Here is a 23,148-nt window from a genome sequence, read left to right on the forward strand (position 1 = left end):
TCAGAACCCAGAGTCCAGCATCCTGAGAGAGGGCTTAGAGGGAGAGTTTAAGGCCCAGAGTTTAGAAAGGAAGAGAACCCAGACACCTGAGTAAAGAGAGCTCAAGAGGAAGAGCAGAGCTCAGCTGAGAGCTTCAGGGATGGGGTACCCCTGAAGACAGGAGTAGTGAAAATTCCCTGTTTGAACAGTGGGAGCCAGGTCAGACTAGTGAAAGCAGAAGTCAGGAAGGCAGTCAGAGAGTTGCCTACAACTATCCCCAGGCCAGAAAGCCATGGTCAGAGAGAGATGGATACCTGAAGACTAAAAGCAGCAGAGGGAGATGCCTGCTGGCTCTCTGAGCTGGAGACCTGAAGCCAGAAGACCAGAAAGAATTGAAGACTGGGCAACAATGGAGGGGTGAGCCCACTTATGTCTCTAGGCAACAGCTGGAACCATTCGTGTGAATGAAACAGGGCAGAGTAACACCCCAGCTAGAGGGGCTGAACTGAAACATAGTGAGACACACCAAGCCGTATCTGAGAGCTGAGCTGACGTGTAGTCAGAGACACCAGAGCCATACTTGGTGTTGGACTGTTGAGACAAATGTACTGTTTGGATTGTGCTAGGGGGATTCTGGTTTATGGTAGTGGGGCCTTTGGTAATAAATTAACCCTGCAAAAAGGGCAATGTATATGCTTCAAAGGCTGTTCTGAGTTTATGTAATGAATCAAAAGGGAAACTGAGGCAAGGGGCCACTTGCAGGGCTGCCCACAGGCCACACATTTACATGCCCCAATACAATTACTATGAAACTCACTAATATGCTCATCAACTTCAGCTATATCTCCTACAGATTCAAATACCAGCCATCTATCATCAATGAACTGCTCCTACTCATTTATCTTTGTAAGCACTTCTCTTTCAGCTATTCACTCCTTCAGAGGCCTAATTTCCAAACAATGCTCACAACCAAATTATCTCCTTTATCAGAAACCTTGACAGCCATAAACATACCGCAGCCATCACTTACATGATTTGTTTTTGCTCTATTCAGTAAATTGTTTGTGCTGCTCAGATGCCCAACTGACTCAGCTATACTACAAACATGACACATTCAGAATAAAGTTTTTTAAAGCACTTGATTCACTCAGTATCTTACTCTCTACTGGACTCTCTCACAGCTTCAGTTAGCATTTTTTTTTAATCTTGTATTCTGTATCCAAGAGCAATCAGGATGTGAACAGAATTATAGTGTTAGTCTAGAACAAAATTCACTTATATAAGATTTTGATAAGAATAATTTCTTGCTATTACTTTGGACAGTAACTTGATAAGAAAGTTAAAATTTGTAACTGTACATGTTAGATACACCAGCTGGGAATGCTTTGGGACAGTTGCTTTCATCGCTGTCAGGTAGACTTGTACCCAAAGTTTCATCCTAATAATATTTTTCCCCTATATGAGGATTTTCATCCAAAGAGGTCTTAAATTATTTATATTGCAGTAGCACCGAGAAGCCACCAATCAAGGATCAGGGCCTCACTGTGCTAGGCACTCACTCACACACACACACACACACACACACGCACACACACACAACAATGGAATGGTGCCTGTGCCCCCAAAGAGTTTACAAAGATGCCAGTGTTTTAGAAAGGTAGATATTATTATACCCATTTTACATATAAGGAAAATAAGTATTGTACACATTAAGATGTTTGTTCAGGATCACAAAGCAAGCATGTAGCAGAAATGAGTATAAAACCCAAGTGTCCCAACTCCTAGTTCCATCTATTGCTACACCATGAAGCCTCTTTTAGTGTGGTGTCCCATCCTGTCTCTATCAAATTCCTCAACTGAAGCTTACATATTGTTCAAAAACAGAAAGGAATGAGTGCAATAATAATAAACATATCCAAAATACTATTAATATCAGGAAGAGTCATTATAATGATCATTTCTGAAATATTTGGTCTATCAGTCTGAAATGCTCGGTATCTATGTAGCAACACTTCATACAGGGAGAATAAGTTAGGAAATGACTCAAAGACAATGACTGCATCCTATGGGGAAAAGATGCATCATCTGATGTGTCAGTCCAGGGTTGTCTTATCCATTAATGGAAGGAGAACTAAACTGCAGATTTTCAAGTCTCTCTGACATTCCAGGCCATAACCTTGAGAGAGGATAATAGGTAGCCTAGCAGGTGAGGCCCTTTTTGAACTATACAGTCATTTGGGGATTAGAAGCAGAAAATTGTCACTTTCATTTTAGTCACTCTCTGTTAGTCAGTCTACCCACATTTAAATTATACCACATTCACTTTTCCTAGATTTTAGGAGATTGCCAAGGGCACCCAGAGCATTGAATTGGTGCTTTTATTAATTTAATATAATTCTAAATAATTCAACCAAAAATACAGACATGAAGTATAAATTCTGCTTGTTTTTGAGAAGACTGTCTAATCCCAAATCCAATAGAATTTGTCTCCCCCCCCACAAAAATCAGTAAAATGGGAGTTGATGGTACCTTGAGTTAATGGAGTTGCCTTTTACTTTTCAGTATCAGTGTTCAAATTCCAACTTACGTTTTAAATGAAAATAAGATGAATTCTTATTTTGTTGCATGAAGCACACATGGTCATTACACAAAATACAATCTGAAGTAGTTTAGTGAGATTGGTGTTTTTTCTCAAGAAAGGCCCACAAATGAAAAGGGTGTGGGACTACGGTGCAATGGTAGAGCTGTGTAGAAAAGCTTCAGGAATGCTTCTTTTATTATAGCCTGACTCCGTACACAGTTACTAGCCCTTCATGTTCATTAGCATAACTAGATGCTTTACTTACATAGGTTGTTTTAAAAAGACAGTCTATCCTATAATTAAGAAACAGCAAGGCTGTTCATGTTGCCCTAATATTTAGTGTGTAATCATTACAATTAGATCAATGAAGCAGTGCTATCTTACAGTATCCGCAAAAGTACTGACTGTATCCCTGTTTTTTTTCAATGCCCACAAAACTTATGTTCAGTATCATCATGATTGTTCATAAAATAAAAACTGTGAAATACCAGAGTTAAACAAAAATTGGAAGACTATTCTAACACAGTTATCATGGTATCCCTGTGAAAGACTTTTGACAGTCCAGAGTAATATATAATTAAGGATTTTTTTAAATGAGAGGAAAAAGGGGCCAAGTGCCCGGCACATTGAGTCATCATTTATACCTACCTGTACAAACGGAGTACAAAGTAGATATAAAATACTACAAGATCCAAATTTTCCATTCACTTTTAGCAGTAGCAACATTTTACACTCACTTTGCAAAGGCGCAGATGACCACCCAGGGTGGAAGGCAGTAGAGAACCAGGCCTCAAAATAGTATGAAGAAATTAAATTATTAACAGAGCTGAGTCACCCTCAAATAAGTGACTTAAAATGTGATATCTGATAGTTATTAAAGCCAGACAGGTAAATGAATGCATAGAATGGTATTTATGTGAACACAGTTAAACTAAATATCCTAACCTCAATTGTCCAAAATGCTATTTTATTTAATTTCAGGTATATCTAAACCATTCAAGTAATAGTACGTACTTGCAGTTACCTTTATTGTAAAATTGTTATTTACAAATATTCAATCCCAATTTTTGTGAAATATTACCACATAACAGCTGTCATTCTTTTCAGCAATTTTTTCCTTAAACATCAGAGATAGATTATAGCCAATTATCTCACTCGGCATTTAATAAAATAAGAGAACACATTAACTGTTCTTTTGGAAAAGAAAACAATTCAATTTATAAATATCTAACTAATTTATTGGTTAGAGCTAAGGTATATTTAAATAAAAAGAATATGAAATAAACCTATCATTTCAATTGTTCATTAGCAATTTTAAAAAAATTCTACAGTTTATATGATCATTCAGCAAAGCTCCATTTACTCAAAACTGCAATCCTTTTTCTCACATTAAAAGTGGATTCCACTGTATAGTTTAATGCCCACATAGGGATACCTAATTAAATATAAATGCATCCATAAATTGGCTGTTCCAAATGGCTTTTGGATTATTTATGTTCATTTCACTAGAATTCAAGATAGCTGAAGTGTTGAGATGAGTTCCTGTCTGCATCCTGTAAAACTTGCCCATACCGGTATTGCCCTGGCCTCTTCTTTTGTCATTCAGTGTTGCACGCATTCTAAAACAATATGCATTTCCTCACCTTTTGGGGGCGAAGCCAGACTTCGAGGCACCTGCTCCCCTACTTGGTGTAAACTTTGCTTGTGCCAATCAGAAACTAACACAAACAGGTTTTGGGCCCCGTCCCCTATGACACTTCTATGATGTCATAGTTGGTACTTTATGGGCCTGCCTGCCATGTGCAGGCAGGGAGAGGAGAAAGAAAAACGAATCCTGTGTATCCTGTGTACACCCGTAACCGAGCCTGATCACCTCGAAGCCTCTCTCTCAGCTCACGTGTTTCAAACAGAGTTTCTACGTTTGCCGGTCGTTATGCGTTGGTTTGTATTTGTAAGTATCAGTTATTACTAATTGCTGCATCTTTGTTTATAAATATTGTTAGTAGATATTTTAGTCATTGTGTGTTTTAAGTTTCATTAACTCTATTAGCTAATCAAACGCTGCTCCCTTACCCCTTGTAATTATCCCCAATAAAACTTTAAATTGATTAATTTTAGTTGTGTGTGTGTCTGCAGTTTGCATCGTGACCCATACTCTCCTTGCATCCCTTATCAATATAGTCTATTGCCACGTGCAGCCTGGTAAATAACAGGTCTGCATTTTCTTTCGCCCCTGCGTGCCCGTGGCAATCCACATGAAGGTAAAATGTGTGTGTATATTTGTATTATAAACTGTGTTTGTCTGTTTTAGAAAAAGTATCAGTTGTGTGTGACACCCTCCTTTTGAAAAGGTCCTTTTATTGCAACTTAGTGTGAGATTCTGAAGCAACAAGTAAAATAGCACATGTTATGTGGTTTATATATACGATTTTATTGTTCGATTTTATGCAGATAATATTCAAGATTTATTAATATTCCAGCTCTTCCCTTCCCCCACCATTTAGATTTTTAATATTTGGAGTATTCAGTACTACATTTCCAAATCAACACTTGCTGCTGGTTCCAACTCATTTTTTGATGCCGGCATGCCCAGCTGAGGAGAGAACGCTGCATGAACTAGCTGAATATGGGGAGGAGAAAGGAGAAGGAAACAGGATAGCCACACTGATAAACTGAGGCAAGACCACTGTTAACAGAGCTGATCTGGGGTCTCGTGAAGGTGACTAAACTTTTGTTAAAAAAGGCCTCCTGCCCTTTCCCTTGCAGAGATGGCCTTAAAAACCCAAACTAGTGCAAACCAATTGCAATGGTTGAAAGGAGCAAGCAGCTGGATTCCACTTCTGCAGCTGGAGGGGACAATGACTCCATCCCACACAGACACTTATCTGTGCACTAGTAGCTGCAAGGTAATTTGTAAAGTCATGTCTGTAAAAAAGCCGAAAATGGAGTGTCTTCTTTCCATGCGGTGCTCTGTAGTGAGCCATGCTGCTGTTTGTACATGTTCCCCAAAGCCTGTGCACAGAGCTGCCCCCTGGCTGGAGGCACAACCAGCTCTGCTACCCCACATAGCTGTTACTCCCACCTCCTCTGATCAACTGTCACATTCCAACCACCACAGAACCTTTGGCCTCCAACATTCCATCTGTTTCTCACGGGACCCAGTGATTGAACCTGGTGTTATTCTCAGCCATACTCATAGGTAGTTCCATCACCTCACACTGACTCACAGACATTCTAGGCTTCAGCGTCACACATGGACTAGTGACAATATTAGATTGTGTTGATTTATGCGGGTGGTGAATGGGGGCTGGGTGTTTGGGGTTATTGTGGGCATTGATTGTGTTATGTGGGTAGTTTTGAAGAACTGTGGCAGTTGAGACAAGTAATCCACCATCTGTGCAACCTCCCACATACAACCAATGAAACTGTTGCACAACGATTACCTGTAAAGGAATGGTAGTGATTGGCTGAGTTACCTCTGATATCACAATGATCTAGGACTCTTGGCTATGGCATACATACATGCCTTGCAGTAGCTAAAAGCACCAGTGTAATTCAAAATAAAAAATGAATGAGAACTTAAAAATTGAATGGTAACAGACAGCAAATCCCTGTGATGATCGAATCAGGTGATATTCTGAACTCTGCTTGTAGCAGTCTCAATCGCTTCACAATGACTCAACAGACATTCTAGGCTTTAGAGTGACAATCCTGGAATCTTTTTATATAGACAGAAATGTGATCAAAGTGGATCACCTCTTTCCCTGCTGATGCCTGCCTGCCCAGCTACAGCCCAGAGTTTAAAGATCTAAATATGGGAGGAAAGTTTGGAGCAATATCCCTCTGTCCTTCCATACCTCCCGCTCCTGGGGAGACCTGATTGTCTACCCCTACTTCAGCTAGGAGAGACCAGCATCCAGACAAACTAATCCACCTCAGAAATCAAATCGGACCCTCATTGCCCAAACAATCCATGTGGTTCATACACAAAATTGATTCATCCCCACTTTGCCAACCACTCCACAGACAGAGGACACAGGAGAAACTACCTGCCACAACAGTTGCCAGCAGAAACGGCAGAACACCCATCTTCCACCATCACTACTGTTGTGAAGAACAGCTGTGTGATAAAGAAGCCTACTAGAGAAGTTCCATTAAGTGATGGGGAGGCTGAGGGTACTGCGGCTTGAATGAGTTAAGAAGGACTAATGGATGGGGAAGAATACAAGGGGAGAGGATTGAGCAGATGGATTTTTGGGCACGATGGTTGAAGAATATGAAATTGATGGGGTTTGGGATTTCAGGGGTTGGGGAAAGGGCATGGAATTTCTACCCAAGAAATGTCTCACATACTTTCAGTTAAAACAAATTGTTTGAGGGAGCCCCTTGTTAAACTTCTAATTGCACATAATCGGATTACTATGAAACATCTGTTAGGGTACCCAACAGCAGTGCCACTCTTTCATTGTTACTGAAGGGCCCATTGTGACAAAACAGACAGACAGGTAGAAGGGGCTGTATAGTTTGGATGGCCTCCATCTCAGTTGAAGGGGAACCAATTTCCTTGGGGCCAGGCTGACTAGAGTAGTCAGGAGAGGGTTAAACTAATAGTGAAAGGGGAGGGTAAAAAGAAGAAAGAGATGAGCACTCATTGAGATGTTGAGAACAAAATCGAGATGTTGAGAACAAAATTAATCAAGAAACCAAAGAACATGAAAAGAAGAAATTCCTGAATTGCCATTACACTAATGCTAGGAGCCTGGGTAACAAACAAGAGGATTTGGAATTGCTAATTTATGAGCATAAATTAAATGTAGATAGTATTATTGAAATCTGGTGGGATGATTTGCATGATTGAAATATTAAAAATTAATGGTTATAAACTATTTAGGAAGGATCAAGTTGGCAAAAGGGGAGGGGGAGTGGCACTCTATGTAAAAAATGGCATTACCTGTTCCCAAGTCACTGACAACTCAAAAGAATATGATCTTGAATATTTATGGATAAATGTCGTAACAGATAAAGCTTAAGATGGAGTACTAGCTGGTGTCTGCTACAGACTAATAAATCACACTAGGGAACAGGATGACTGCCTCCTTACACACCTATCTATATAAAATTTAGGGAAAAGCCTGTGAGATCATGGGGGGCTTCAATTTGAGTGACACATGTTGGCGGTCTCATGCTACCAGAAGTAAAAGAGACTTGAAATTTCTAAGCATTATAGATGAGAATTTCCTAACTCAAAAAGTGTTGCATTCAACACAGGGGAATTCTATATTAGACCATGTCTTAATAGATAAAGAGGAACTGATCACAGAACAAATGTGAATGATAATTGGGATCATTTAAGAACACCTTATTTGAAGCCCAAAAAGCCATGATCCCACCATTGAGGAAGAAGGCCATGCTGGTTAAAAAACCAACCTGGTTTAGAGAGGAACTGAAAGTAGTTGTAAAAAACAAAATACAAGGGAAAGTTGACAGTAATGAGTTAAGTATTGTAGAAAATTGATAAGGGAATCCACGAGACATAAGGAGAAATCTATGGCCAGCACAGTTATGGACAATAAGTAGTTTTTAAAAAATATATTAGTGTAACCCTTCTGCCCATCTAAGTTGGCAGCAACAAGGGCCGGGTTCTGTATCTAGGGGTTCCGTTTCAATAACACAATGCAAAACCGGCTCGAGCCCCCACCCAGTGACCTGGGACAATTACATACCACCCCCCTGGGTACCTCTAAGAGGCAATACTTCCCCTCTCGCAAGCACGGAGTCTGAGTGTAGCAGAAAATGTTTAACAACATGAGGTAAACGACATCAGCATAAAATTGGAAAAACACCACAAACAGGATTCATAACACAAACCATGAGCAAAACCCACCCCAGCAAATTGGGCTGTGTCCTTTCCCTTTGGTTCTTGAATCCAGCAACCCAAAAATCACCCAGAGTCCCCAAAGTCCAACATCCCCAAAGTCTCTGGGGTCCAGCAACCACCCAAAGTCCTAAAAGTCCAACAACCCCCAAAGTCTCTGCCCCTGGTCAGTGCAGCCCCAGAGTAAAGGGGGGGGCACGCAGGGTGTTAAGGGGCACCTTACGTGATCTGAGGCTGGCCAGCCGTCTGTTTCTCCGTGGGGGTTCCGCCGCAGCCTTTACCACGAGCCAGTCCACTTTCCTGCCATCCCACGAACTGCTCCGCTCTACAAGCTGCTCCGCTCCACTCCGCTCCGCTCACCGACCTGTGAGCCGTTCCAGCCGTCCCCGCAAACAGCTCCGCTCGCCGTTCCTTGGGCCACTCCAACCGGCCCTGCAAGGCTCCACACCGCTCGCTGCTCCTCCAGTCGGCCCCACAAATTGCTCCACCAGCTGCTGAGCAATATAGCTTCAGGCTCCCCCACTAGTTAACATAGCCTCAGTGATCTCAGCTCTTAATAACGTCAGCTCTTTTGTGATTTCAGCTCTTAGCGATTTCAGCTCATAGTATAGTAGGGGAGCCCCAGTGCTGGTGCACCATTGGCCCAAAGTGAATTCAGCTCAGCAGCCTGTAACTAGACTCCTAAGGGAATCAAAGTTAGCTCTGATATTCCACAGTGGAGAGAGGAGGTGGTGCAATTGGTGTTTCGGACCCTCAGAGGGGGCCCATACCATCAGGTACAAATACCTGTCCCCATCCTCTCTCAATTCACTGGGTTTTGTAACCCATGCCCCTTGACAAGCAAATGCTACTTAGGTAATGGTGACGGATTCACTCAGTCCTTCTGTCATACAACAGTTCCACTGGCCTTGATTCACAGAATCAGGGTAACAAAACTTTATTCTTCCTGCCCCAATAATAGAGAAACTGGGGATCCCACACCAGCCAAAGTAACCACTTTCAGTTGCTGTGTTTCCTGCCAGGCGAGTGGGTGTGCCTATGCAAATAAGATCAGCCCCTGGAGTTCTTTTCCACACTCGCCATAATTCACCACCAGATGTCAGGGTAGAGCTCATCCTGACTCTGCTTACATTAGGAACAAAAAGAATCATTACAATGGTATTGGTCCATTACAAGATGGAAATTATGAAATTATCAATAACAATGCAGATAAAGCAAAAGTTAGCCATAAATATTTCTCTTCTATATTTGGGGAAAAACAGATGATATAATCGCATCATATGGTGATGATAATACTCTTTCCATTCCAGTTGTATCTTTGGAGGATGTTAAATAGAAGCTACTACAGTTAGACATTTTTAAATCAGTAGGTCCAGATAACTTGCATCCAAGAATTTTAAAAGAGCTGGCTGAGGAACTCGTTAGACCATTAAATTGATTTTCCAATAAGTCTTGAAACAGTGGGGAAGTTCCAGAAGACTGTAAGAAAGCTCATGTTGTGCCAATTTTTAAAAAGGGTAAGTGGGATGAGCTGGGGAACTATATGCCTGACATTGATTCTGAGCAAGATAATGGAGTAGCTGATAATGAACTAAAGGAGGGTAATATAATTAATGCAAATCAAAATGGATTTATGGAAAATAGATCCTGTCAAACAAACTTAATATTTTTTGATGAAATTACAAGGTGGGCTTATAAATGTAATAGGATTGACGTAATATACTTAGAATTCTATAAGGCATTTAACTTAATATCACACGACAATTTGACTAAAAAACTAGAATATCAAATTAACAAGGCCTACATTAAATAGATTAAAAATTGATTTAGTTATAGGTCTCAAAATGTAACTGTAAGCATCAAATCATCACATGGATATTTCCAGTGGGGTCCTGCATGGGTAAGTTCTTGGATCTACGCTATTTAAAATTTTTAGCAATGACCTGGAAGAAAACAAAAATCATCACTGATAAGGTTTGCAGATGAGACAAAAATTGGGACAGTGGTAAATAATGGAGATGACAGGTCACTGACTTAAGAGTGATCTAGATCCTTTGGTAAACTGGGTGAAAGCAAACAGTATGAGTTTTAATATGGGTAAATGTAAAGGTATACACCTAGGAACAAAGAACACAGGCCATACTAACAGGATGGGGGACTATTCTGGGAAGCAGTGACTCTGAAAAAGATTTGGAGGTCAGCTGATATTCAGCTGAATATGAGCTCCCAATGTGATGCTGTGGCCAAAAAAGATCTGTATTTGGCACTGGTGTGTCTGCTGCTGGAATACTGTGTCCAGTTCTGGGGCCCACAATTCAAGAAGGATATTGATAAATTGGAGAGGGTTCACAGAAGAGCAATGAGATTGATTAAAGGATTTGAAAACATGCCTTATAGTGATAGACTCAAGGAGCTCAATCTATCTTAACGAAGAGAAGGTTAAGGTGTGACTTGATTACAGTCTCTAAGTACCTACATGAGGAACAAATATTTAATAATGGGCTCTTCAAACTAGTAAAGAAAAGAGTAACACGATCCAATGGCTGGAAGTTGAAGCTAGACAAATTCAGACTGAAAATAAAACATAATTTTTTAACAGTGAGAATAATTGACCATTGGAGCATTTACCATGGGTTGTGGTGGATTCTCCATCACTAACAATTTTTAAATCAAGATTGGATGTTTTTCTAAAAGATATGTTCCAGGAATTATTTTAGGGAACTTTTATGGCCTGTGTCATACAGGAGGTCAGACTAGATGATCGCAACCGTCCCTTTTGGCCTTAGAATCTATGAATATACATGTATATGTGAAAGAGAAACTGAACTGAGTACTGGAAATGTAACTTTTTTAAAAAATTGCTGGTTATGTATTAATTTTAGAGTGTTTTCTGAAATGAATAACATTTTGCATGTGTGATCTGATAACTGACCACTTATCTGTACTGATTTATGTGCTCCTTTATGTTCTTTCAGAGTGTTTATTTTAATGACATCTGATCTGAATGGTACTGAAAAATTAATTTAGCGTCTTATTTTTACTACAAGAGCAAGCCACAAATTGTAGCTAAATTTACTATAAAAGGTGCTGTTAGAAGCAACTATTCGCACATCAGTGTATTTTTACCCTACAGAAAATGGTTTTATGTAAAAATTTAAAAAACGGTAGAGATTGTTGTCATGAGACCAAATGATTAAATTATTTAATACTACTTTACACTTCTATTGCAATCTGATGATATGAATCTAATTTTGCAGCCACTACAATCCACTTATGTTGAAGTCTCTAACCTTGTATTAATTCAGTATCAGATAAGAAACTGCTCTGTGCCCAGCACTATACGTGTACACAATGCTTTATGAATTCTGTTGTGGAAAAGTGTTATATATGGGGTAATCACAGGAATTCCTTTTATTGCAGTATTTCCTAGTAAAGGCTTCAGAGAGATTCCCTTAGCAGAATTTCCCTGCAGGGGTTCACTTTCAGACACACACACTCTCTCCATCCCTTTTCATCCCCACCCCCAAAACCAGAAACCTTTTTGAGTTTTTGATTAAGTGACAAATCTCATCTTGCTGTTATTAATTCAGGTTCAAAAAAGAACCAGCTGCTTCTCCTCAAGTCTTGTCTACTCTACAGTTTTGTTGACAAAAGTCAGTTATTGTCAACAAAAAAGTGGAGGTATACACATTGAAATGCTCCTCCTGCCAATGTAATGCCCCTGCTACGCCGACATAATAAAACCATCTCAACAAGAGGCGTAGGGCTTATATTGGTGTTGCTAGGGTAACGCAGCATCTGTGTAGACAAATTAGCGTCTGTTAGAAGACAGGATACTGGGCTAGATGGACCTTTAGTCTGACCCAGTATGGCCATTCTTATGTTAAAGCTGCCCGGTTCCCGGTGGGGAGCGGGAGGGAAGCCCCAGGTAGCTTCCCCTCTGCTCCTGATGGGGAACAGGGAGCTGGGGGTGGGGGGAGGGCAGCCCGCCAGGAGCCCGGGAGCCTGTGTGGCAGCTGGGCTTCTGGTAGGGAACTGCCAGCAAAGCTGAGAGACCGGGCTCTCAGCTCCCCACACTGCCAGTGGTCAGTGGAAGCGCTACTGGTGAGAACATACGCCACCGATCCAAGCAGGGTAGTGTGGACATCAGCCACTGCAGTAATTAATGCAGTGTCTGTAAGTCGATCTAACATAGGTTGATTTATCTTTGTAGTGTAGACATAGTCTCAGCTTTACATAGATGAAGGGATGACTCCTGTTCACACACATTTTAGGAGCTTCACTCCCTAGGACTAGTCCAGTGGTTCCCAAACTTTAACAACCGGTGAACCCCTTTCACTAAAATGTCAAGTCTCGTGAACCCCCTCGTAAAAATGAATATTTCCAGGGATTTTCTCCTTTACCTGAATATAAATTATAAAAGCAGTGATCTTGGAAATATAAAATTTGTTTTTATGACACGCTTATTACATACTATTATTAATTACTTATCATTATAGTATTTTTATTACATTATGAAAATGGCAACACTCTTCCAAGATCTCATTTTTGTAGCTTATATCACTTTAAATAAGCCTGTTATAAGACAAGGCTCCTATGTTTCATCAAGGAGTACCAGATGTGAAACAGCATGAAGTATTTAAGAAGCCAACTCAAAGAGTTCTTCCTACACAAGCATTCAGGTCTTGAGCAGTCCAGGCAAACAATGCACGTTACACTTAAACTTGTAGTAAAGCTTAAACTTAAACTTGTTCTTCATAATAATTTTAAAAACAATACTAGCTGCCTATTTAATTTTAAAAACAGCAAAAAATATCCACCCCCCTTTCCATTTCTTATAAAGAGTCTTGAAGTTTAAATCTCTTCAGCGTGATAGATATGCTTGCTTTGATCTGCTTAGCTGGCAGTCCAGGGGCTCCAGGCTGCTGGCCCCTGGCCCCGTGCTGCCGGGGTCCCTAGCGACATCTCTATCCGCCATTAGGGATTTTTTTCCCCCAACCCCCGCCCCCAGTAACATTTCACAAACCTCCAGAGGTTCACGAACCCCAGTTTGGGAACCACTGGACTAGTCAAATCCAACAAGGTGGACAGGGCTTATCTCTAGTGATAAAACTGGGATAGAAACTACCATCTTCACAGAAGCATACCCTGGAATCTCAAAGGACCTGCACATTCTATTACATAGCCATACATTTAATCTTCAGTTTGGACTGAGGTAAGAAACTGAGGTCTGCGAAGCCTACACCTTTGAAGAGTAGACTATTTCTCACTGTGAACTATTTTCTATAGATCCACACCAGACTAGTTGCTTCTGTGTGAGAAGCTGTGTGTCTAGGAAGGAAGGAATAGGTGAGGGAACACAACATCCCTTCTGTATGAATTAAAACAAATCCCAATCAGAGGGGATATAAAGAGAAAGACAGTGTGATTTACATGATTTACTTTTTAGAAGAAGCATTTGCAGTATTCTACTGCATTAATGATTACACTGAGATCTTTTATCCAGGAACAGGAAAATATTTTGACAAATTGTGATCATAGTCAGATAAATGCTGGGTTTTTTTCTAGGGCTGTAAATTAATCACAGTTAACTCATGCAATTAATTCAAAAAAATTAATCGAGATTTAAAAAATTAACCACAATTAATTGCAGCTTTAATTGCACGGTTAAACAATAGAATACCAGTTGAAAATTATTAAATATTCTTGGATGCTTTTCTACATTTTCAAATATATTGATTTCAATTACAACACAGAATACAAAGTATACAGTGTTCACTTTATATTATTTTTATTAAAAATATTTCCACTGTAAAAATGAAAAGAAAATAAAGTATTTTTCAATACTGTAGTGCAATCTCTTTATCGTGAAAGTGCAACTTACAAATGCAGATTTTTTTTGTTACATGACTGCACTCAAGAACAAAACAATGCAAAACTTTAGAGCCTACAAGTCTACTCAGTCCTACTTCTTGTTCAGCCAATTGCTAAAACAAACAAGTTTGTTTACATTTACTGGAGTTAATGCTGAACCAGATATGCTAAACTTTCATATGTCCCTTCATGCTTCGGCCACCATTCCAGAGGACATGCTTCCATGCTGATGACGCTCGTTAAAAAAAAGCATTAATAAAATTTGTGACTGAACTCCTTGGGGGAGAATTGTATGTCTCCTGCTCCATTTTATCTGCATTCTGCCATATATTTCATGTTATAGCAGTCTCGGATGACGAACCAGCATGTTCGTTTTAAGAACACTTTCACTGCAGATTTGACATAACGCAAAGAAGGTACCAATGTGAGATTTCTAAAGATAGCAACAGCACGTGGCCCGAGGATTAAGAATCTGAAGTGCCTTCCAAAATCTGGTAGGGATGAGGTATTGAGCATGCTTTCAGAAATCTTAAACTACAGAACCTGAACAACCAAAAAAAGAAAATTAACCTTCTGCTGGTGGCATCTGACTCAGATGATGAAAATAAACATGCGTCGGTCTGCTGTGCTTTGGATTGTTATTGAGCAGAACCCATCATCAGCATGGACGCATGTCCTTTGGAATGGTGGTTGAAGCATGAAGGGCAATATGAATCTTTAGCGCATCTGGCACGTAAATATCTTGCAACACTGGCAACAATAGTGCTATGTGAATGCCTGTTCTCACTTTCAGGTGACATTGTAAACAAGAAGCGGGCAGCATTATCTCCTGAAAATGTAAACACACTTGTTTGTCTGAGCAATTGGCTGAACAAAAAGTAGGACTGAGTGGACTTGTAGGTTCTAAAGTTTTACATTGTTTTATTTTTGAATGCAGATATTTTTGTACATAATTCTACATTTGTAAGTTCAACTTTCATAATAAAGACATTGCACTACAGTTCTTGTATTAAGTGAACTGAAAAATACTTTATATTTTTACAGTGCAAATATTGTAATCAAAAATAAATATAAGGTGAGCACTGTATACTTTGTATTCTGCGCTGTAACTGAAATCAATACATTTGAAAACGTAGAACACATCCAAAAATATTTAAATAAATGGTATTCTATTGTTTTTAACAGTGTGATTAATCAGACGATTAATTTTTTAATCGCTTGACAGCCCTATTTTTCCCCATGTAAGAAATTAAAGAGTTACTTTCAAAGGAAGGGTCCCATTAAAATCCCACAGCAAAAGTATGCAGATCTAATATGTGACCTTTTTCCAGAATCCTGAAGTTCAAATCATGTGAGAGCTTAATCTCTTTATCTCTCAATTTTCAGCATCAGCTGCACTCTAAATGACACAAAAGAGACAAGATGGGGAGAATGTGTGGTTAATATATAATAATTTTAAGACTCTGTGACCTAGCTAGCAAGATAGTCAATGCATAGCCATATTGAGTTACTGGATTGTGTGAAAAGACTGGTTCATTTTAATAGTGGGGAAAGGTGATACATGAAACAATGACTAGAGAAAAAAGCAACATTCTGGGAAAATACTTCAAGGGTCCTTAAGAAAACAATGGGTGGGCTATTAATCAGGAAGTGCCTACCAGCCTGGCTCCATCCAGGTTAAATGGCTTACTTTTCCAGGTCTGGGGCCTAAGATCAAAAGAACACTAACCGTTAAAAAATAACTGCCTAAAGAGGAAGGAGGGCCAAGTGGACAGCAGCTGTTTGAGGGGAAATAGAATGAGAGAACCTGAAATAGGTATAAGTAAGAGCCAAATGTGTAGGCTTTCCTAGTTTTAGCCCTTTTCCCTACTTGTCATGTACCACTGGGTGAATAAACAATACATTGGTTTTGAAAACGCTGTTTTGAATCACCTTAATTAGCTACTGGTCATATCTCCCAAAGGGAATTCTCCTGCTGGGGCCAACCACCATTAGAGCCGCTAGAGGTGTCCTGGTTGGTAACCAGCAATCCAGTCTAGGAGTGGCTGAATTGTGGGTTCCGCCTTTAAGCGGGATAATCCTGGCAGGTTACCTGCACACACAATGCTGCAAAGGAAGGCAACTTCTGCCCCCCTACCTGCAAAGGTCACTGCCATTCTGACCATGGGGAAATTTCCATTTCAACCCCACATATGGTGATCAGTTAGACCCTGAGCATGTGAGCAAGAACCAGCCAGCCAAGCACCTCAGAGAGCGACTGCTTGGTGCCAACTCAGAGCCCTGGGCTCTCCCCATCCAATGTCTCATCTCTAGCCATGGCCATCCTTGATGCTTCAGAGGAAGGGGATAAAAAACCCACTCCCAGAATACACTGGCGGGGGGAATCCCTTCCTGACCCCTGATCCATGAGCTTTGGGAGCATAAGACAAACTGGAAGTGAGCCCCACAGCTGTTCAGCCCTACCTCCTAACATCATAAGTTACTCCATACAATTGCACTCAGAATTTTGTCTCTCTTCAAACTAATTAAGTTGTTTGCCCTCTTCACTGTGGACTTTTAAAGCTACAAATCTAGTCCTTAGTGTCCTTCAAAGTCAATATAAATATGTTAATTGGATGGTAAATCCTATGGTCAGGGCTCTGTGCAGAATTAATAAATATATATAATACAGTAGCACCTGGGACCATGAATAGCATAAAGGTATTAACTTTGCAAATCAGTTAATGGAGGACATTCTATTCATAAGGGGTAATGAAGAAGAACATACAAAGAGATTTGTAGGAAGAGCAAGCAAGAAGAAGAAGTAGGAGATTGTCAATACTGGCAGAGTAGAAGGGATAAAAAAGAAGAGTGTGGATAAATACAAAAGAACAGAACTGTGAAGGTCCTTGATGGGCTGTGAAGAGCTAGTGAGTAGGGAATGAAGAATTCAAACTTCCCTTCCCCAAATCTGAAGTGACTTCTGCCCCTGCCCAAGTTAGCAAGTGGTTAAATAGGAGCTCAGTACCAAAAGCCTTAATCTCCTTCAAGATACTAAATACCAGGTCCCCATGCCTTTTTGAATGCCTAAAGCCCTAAATTACCCATGTCCAGATGCCAAAATCATTGTCCTGCAACTTCTACACTGTAGTTACTCATCAATACAAAAATTTGCATCATGCTGAAAGTATAAAATAAACTGAATAGTGAAGTAAATAAATGATGGAAAGAACACTATACTGATTAGAGTGGCACATAGGAGTGTGTGTGTGTGTGTGTGTGTGTGTGTGAGTGAGCGAGGGGGGCGGGGGACATCACATACTTCTGAACTCCCTGCTTCATAATTTTGATCTACTGTGCTGCATAAGACAAAGACCTGCCTAAGATACATCAGTACTTTTAACAGTGGAAAATACATCACACACTGTATTCAAGTTTAAAATAACTTTAAATAAGAGTTTTTGCATTGTCTTTTTTTGTCATTGAAAGCTTTGTAGGTAGGTGTGTAATTAAAATACACACCTTTACTTAAGGTGGGATTTTCAAAGGTGCTTGAGTGAGTCAGGCACACAACTCTCACTGAATTTTAATAGGATCTGGGCATTTAACTCACTTCGGTGGCTTTGAAAATCACAACCTTGATTTGGATTGGTGGGTACATAGGCGTTTAAATCATAGATGTAGACTAGAACATGTATTCCTGCTCCAAATATGAATAATATTCTCACCTGTCAAGTGAAGGAAAAACACTCTGTCATTCAAGTTTCAGAAGGAAGAGGATTTGTTTGCCTGACTTAGGGGGAAAAAGGGAACTTTTATTGATCTCATTCTATTTAACCCTTGTCCTATCACCTATGTTTAGGCTGCACCATTCAGAGATACATAGTGATTATTCGGAAGCTGGGGAACATATGAACAATGTAATTAACTTTTTAATTAAATTGCATTTCTATTAAATTAATGATTTAATATATCTAATTATGAAAAATGGAACACTGATGCTGATTTACACTCCTCAAGACAAAATTACCTAATTTCTAAGTGCTAACTGGGCAGTAAAATCTTTATGAACGTAACTGTAAATTATTATGGTTTCCCAACTACTGGTACATCTCAGTATTAAGAACCTCACACCTAACCTGCACTGCATCGTTGTGGAGAATTAACTATATAATTTTTTAGAAATATCATGTGCACCTCAGTTTCCCTATGTGATATTATCTTGCCTAGCTGCATAGAATTAAATCAAAGATGGAAATCAACAGGAAATGAAACCATGCCAAAGATAAAGTACTATCAGAGAATATCAAGGTTCTTTTGGGAAAACGGTAAAGCCATTAATTGGGTAATACCCCTAGCCTGGCTCCAACTAAACATGCAAAATTTACTCTTCCCCATCCTGGGCCCAGGAAATACTACAATCTTAAAGATGCTGGTCTATGTAAGAAAGGGTGGGATGGGGATGAGGGCTGAATGGGCTGTCAACAGCTGCCCAAGAGGGAGAATCTGATACACACAGAGTCACAGATAACATGCTGCAGATCAGGGCAGTCTGCTTCTCCAAACCCAGAGACGTAGGTAACTGGGCCAAGGGGTGTCACAGTTCAGGGCAACTACACCAGTATTCCTTGTACAGTAGAACCTCTGAATTTTTATTAGTTTTTTTTTTTTTTGGCTCTGCTGCTGCCTGATTGTGTATCTCCGGTTCCAAATGAGGTGTGTGGTTAACTGGTCAGTTCGTAACTCTGGTGTTCATAACTCTGAGGTTCTTCTGTATGTGGTCCCCCAAGGGCACTCACTCTAGGTTCCCAGCTCCTCAGCCATCACTCTCCTGGGCAGAGACCCATGTCTCTCTCCCTGCGGACTGTAGTTTTTCCAGGCTGCACAGTTCTATACTGTGATATCCCCAGCAATACCAGACTGCCAAATACGCCAGCATCTGTGGTTAGCTTTCTTGCCAAAGGCTATGAACAGCTGTAATTGCCAGCAGTTACAATTTACCACACAGCCCTTTATAAAGAAGCACATTTATTCTTAAGTTGAATGAATTGCAGAGAAAATATATTAAAAACAATAGAAGAACCTATGTGCATGCTAAAACCTACCAGAGATCACCCCAGCTCCAACCTTGGACTCTGATAGGCGTCAGTCCTTCAAAACCCACAACGGGATTTTCCCCAGGTTATAAGTTCATAGCTGTCCCAGATTCAGAAAAACCCTGAATCGTTCATTCTTTCCTTTATACAGCTTTGCCTTTGATCATGGCCTCATGAAACAAGTGATGCAACACACAAAGGCCCACTCCTCAGGAAGTAGCTTCAAAGGGCTGGGGTTTTGCATAATCGTAGGTGGGGAATTTGCATTCACCTCCCCTTAGATATTACCCAGGATTCCACTTCATATGTGTTGTTCCAAAAGTTGATTCTTGACTAACGCATTGTTCAATATAGTACTTACATCACATCTCCCCCCTAAAGAGGTTACATACAATATCTGTCCACAATAATACATAAGCAATGGACCCCCAAAATATTTAAATTTAATTTAGTATTTTTTTTCAAGGATATTGTAGGAAAATGCCATATCTGTTACACCACAAGCTTGCATGAAGAGGTTGAAAAGAAAAATGTGGAAGCTCCTAAAGCCCAAGGATTTTATTTCTTATGTTGTTTTGTGTCCTGAACAGTGAGTCAAATGAAACTTGAGTATAAGGCAAGTCCCATTCTATGGTATATTATATTGAATAAATGCAAATATTCCTTTAATAATTAAAAACCACACAGATAAAACATGGACTTAAGGAAAATAAATTTACCCTACTATTTAGAAGTAGCATCATGCTGATGTACAGTAGCTACCCAAAATGGTACAGGACACTTTTTCCAGTGATGTGTAATTTTTGGAGCATGATACCATAATGCTATTAACATAATTCTACCCCAGCAATGGTAAAACATTTTCACCTGCACTACAAGCTTTGGTTTGTTCTGCTCCATTGTATCTAATGGTTTCAACCTGGAGAAATCCCATCAACAGAGGATGTCAAAGCAGAAGTGGAAGAGTAAATAACTAGTGTTGAAGTATTTCTCCTGCACTGAAGAATGAAATAAACTTGCTCATCCATTGGTCCAGGTATCATCTTTGTTGATTATGATTGTATAAATGTACAGTCTAGAGTGGGAAACAGATTGTGTGTGTGCAGAAATGAAATCCTCTTTCATGTATGCAGTATAGCAAGATCCATCTAAACAATGGTAACACTACTGTATACTTAGGGTCCAATTCCAGCTACCCTACACCACAAGGGTGGGAGAGCGACCAAGGAGCTTCTTCTCTCTCTTGCACATATGCACATAGGGCAGACAGAATCTCGGTACTTCAGCAATTCTTGACCACAATGGGAATGACAATGCAGCCCATGATGATACATACATCAAGGCAGAGGGAAGGGGTTAATGAGGCAGGGGACTATTTGGGGTCTCACTCAACCATATATGGGCCAGTTGCCTGAGGCCAGCACTAGCAAAGCACATGCTAGATTTCCAAAAAACTGTAATAGAAGTTCCCAGGTGAAGTATCCTATTTATTCTGAGAGTCCATTTTCCTGCCTCAACGTTCCGCAGATAGAATCCCTCTGCCAAGTTTTGCACACGGGCTGCTCTACAATACCCTCCCCGCATCTCTGCTCACCCCACCCCCAGTTCCACAACCCTTTCTGCTCAGCTTTAAAAGCCACAAAAGAGCTCTTGGTGGTTTTTATTCACTAAGTCCAAATCTTCCCTGAATAATATTAGAAAACCTTCTCTGTGACTGGGAAGGTAAGAGGTGGTCCTCTGGTCCTGCCCCAAATCCTCAGCCATCTCCTGCCTATTGGCATGCAGGAAGCCACTGGTTCTGCTACTTGGGAGTCCTATATATCCACAAAGGGTACAGGACTTGCCTCTAATAGTGTACAGACAATTTACCATTCTAGACACATTATATGGGGAGAAGATACCTATTGCTATGTACATTGCTTACCACTTTGCATTATGAAAGAATCTGGTGAGTTTTTAAGGAGCTCTTAGACCTCCATTGTTTAGAGCATGAGGGCAGAATTAGGCTTCCATAGGCAACTGTAAATCTGGCATTTCCTTACTTACAAGCACTTGATGATGCAACCTAAATAGCTTTCTTTTAACAAATATAATATTTGTATATTAATAGAAAATTTATATTAAATAATACATATATGCCTAATTGAAGCCAGGGTTAAAATGTCATTTTGGCTAAAACCTAACTTTCTGAGTATTCACTGGTTTGGAATCCTGGGATTTCTAAGCTCTAGACACAGAACCCCTTTACAAGATACTCATGTTAGCAAGACTTACAAAAATTGCAGTAATTAATTTTACATATGGAAACAGGCTTATCTCAATCCACTTGTAAAGTATACTGAGTGAAAAGAGTGAAAAACAAAAGTATTAAATTATTTAATAGTAAGAAACAATTAAATCTTTCTTCATGAAATGTATAATAAATCATGCACTAGAGTAAAAAGAATTCCTTCCTATGGAAACATCAACTATACTAATAACAAGCTAAATCCTATTCGATATAGAAACAATTTCTTACTGCCAAATGAAAGTTAATAAGTAGGAACTAAGACAATATTCTTACTATGTTATTTTCATGCCATAATTTGCATCCTCTTTGACAAAGATACATGTATTCTAACATTCCACAACTTTACCTTGTATGTCAACTTGTTCTTTGTATAATTGGGCACCATTAGGACCTTCTGAGTAATTTGTCTCACTTGACAGTTTATTACGATATGATCCAGTGCAAGAGGTTTCCTCCCTATTCCCTTAAGGCCAAAGATGTGTTCAGTCCCATCTGTTTCATTTTGTAGAATAAGCTTGCCCTGTGACAAAGGAAAAAAAGAAGACATTTCAGCACTGCGTGAGTCTTGCATGGCTGCCAGACAAACTCCCTTAACCTAATTAATCTTGAGTCCAGGTAGTGAAACAAGCTTGCAGGGAGGTGTTGCCTGTTTACTTTCCAGCATATATGTAAACACTTCTGCTGAATTAATGAAGACAAACTTAAGGAAGACTGACTTTTATTTCTAATTTTTCTATATTACAGAGTTAACAGTACAGTGCCTCATGTATATTGATTACACACTTGTTTACTCAGCAAAGAAATATACCTTCCAAGAAAATATTTTCTGAGCCATCACTATTCCTAATTAACGTGAAAAACTGGAAAAGAAAGGTACTTTGTTCCAGCAGTACTCATCCAGCAGAATCCTGCGCAGGAGGTGGCTCTTGGTACTAAACTTTTTACTTACCATACACAAGAAAGAGACAACATTAACTTTTTCTTTTATCTATTATATGAATCCTCATACACAATAAATTACAAATAAAATTTGCCTGTGTAGTTTTTGTATCTTGTACTTCAACATTATTGCTGGTTTTCACAGAATAACTTTGCCTAGTAGCTTTGCCCACTGCATTGATCAGAATAATAGAATTCTATTAACATTTTGGGAAACTACAAAATGAGAACTAAGATCATTAATATCCACCCTCAAAACCTATGAATTTTATTCCCTCTTTGAATAATAACTACAGAAACACATTTATGGATGAAACTAAAACAGTGAAATCTTAAAACCATTAAGTAACAAGGCTGAAGCTGACCTGTTTGCAACTCACAATTTTTAGCTGTTTAAATTCTGATCAGATTTAAATCAATGGCCTAGGAAGGAGAAACTTTGCATCTTGCTAAAATTGACTGTCAGTGGAGTTTGGCCCCAAAGGGAATGATTTTGTCAGACTGCTTAAAAAAAAATGAAGACACTTCTGAAAAC

The 23,148-nt window shown here is 39.6% G+C and overlaps 1 protein-coding gene across 1 annotated transcript in view; it reads right to left on the reverse strand.

Moving 5' to 3' along the window:
* LOC113406192 (cilia- and flagella-associated protein 47-like) overlaps positions 1-23,148 on the reverse strand; it is a 691,445-nt gene that overhangs the window by 336,461 nt on the left and 331,836 nt on the right. Inside the window, exon 48 of the mRNA XM_029910955.1 lies at positions 22,021-22,194. Coding sequence (XP_029766815.1) covers positions 22,021-22,194 — 174 coding nt within the window. The remainder of the gene's footprint in view (positions 1-22,020; positions 22,195-23,148) is intronic.

The sequence above is a fragment of the Terrapene carolina genome, unplaced genomic scaffold (assembly GCF_002925995.2).
Source record: "Terrapene carolina triunguis isolate 2854851 unplaced genomic scaffold, T_m_triunguis-2.0 Scaffold23, whole genome shotgun sequence".
Classification (NCBI taxonomy): Eukaryota; Metazoa; Chordata; order Testudines; family Emydidae; genus Terrapene; species Terrapene triunguis.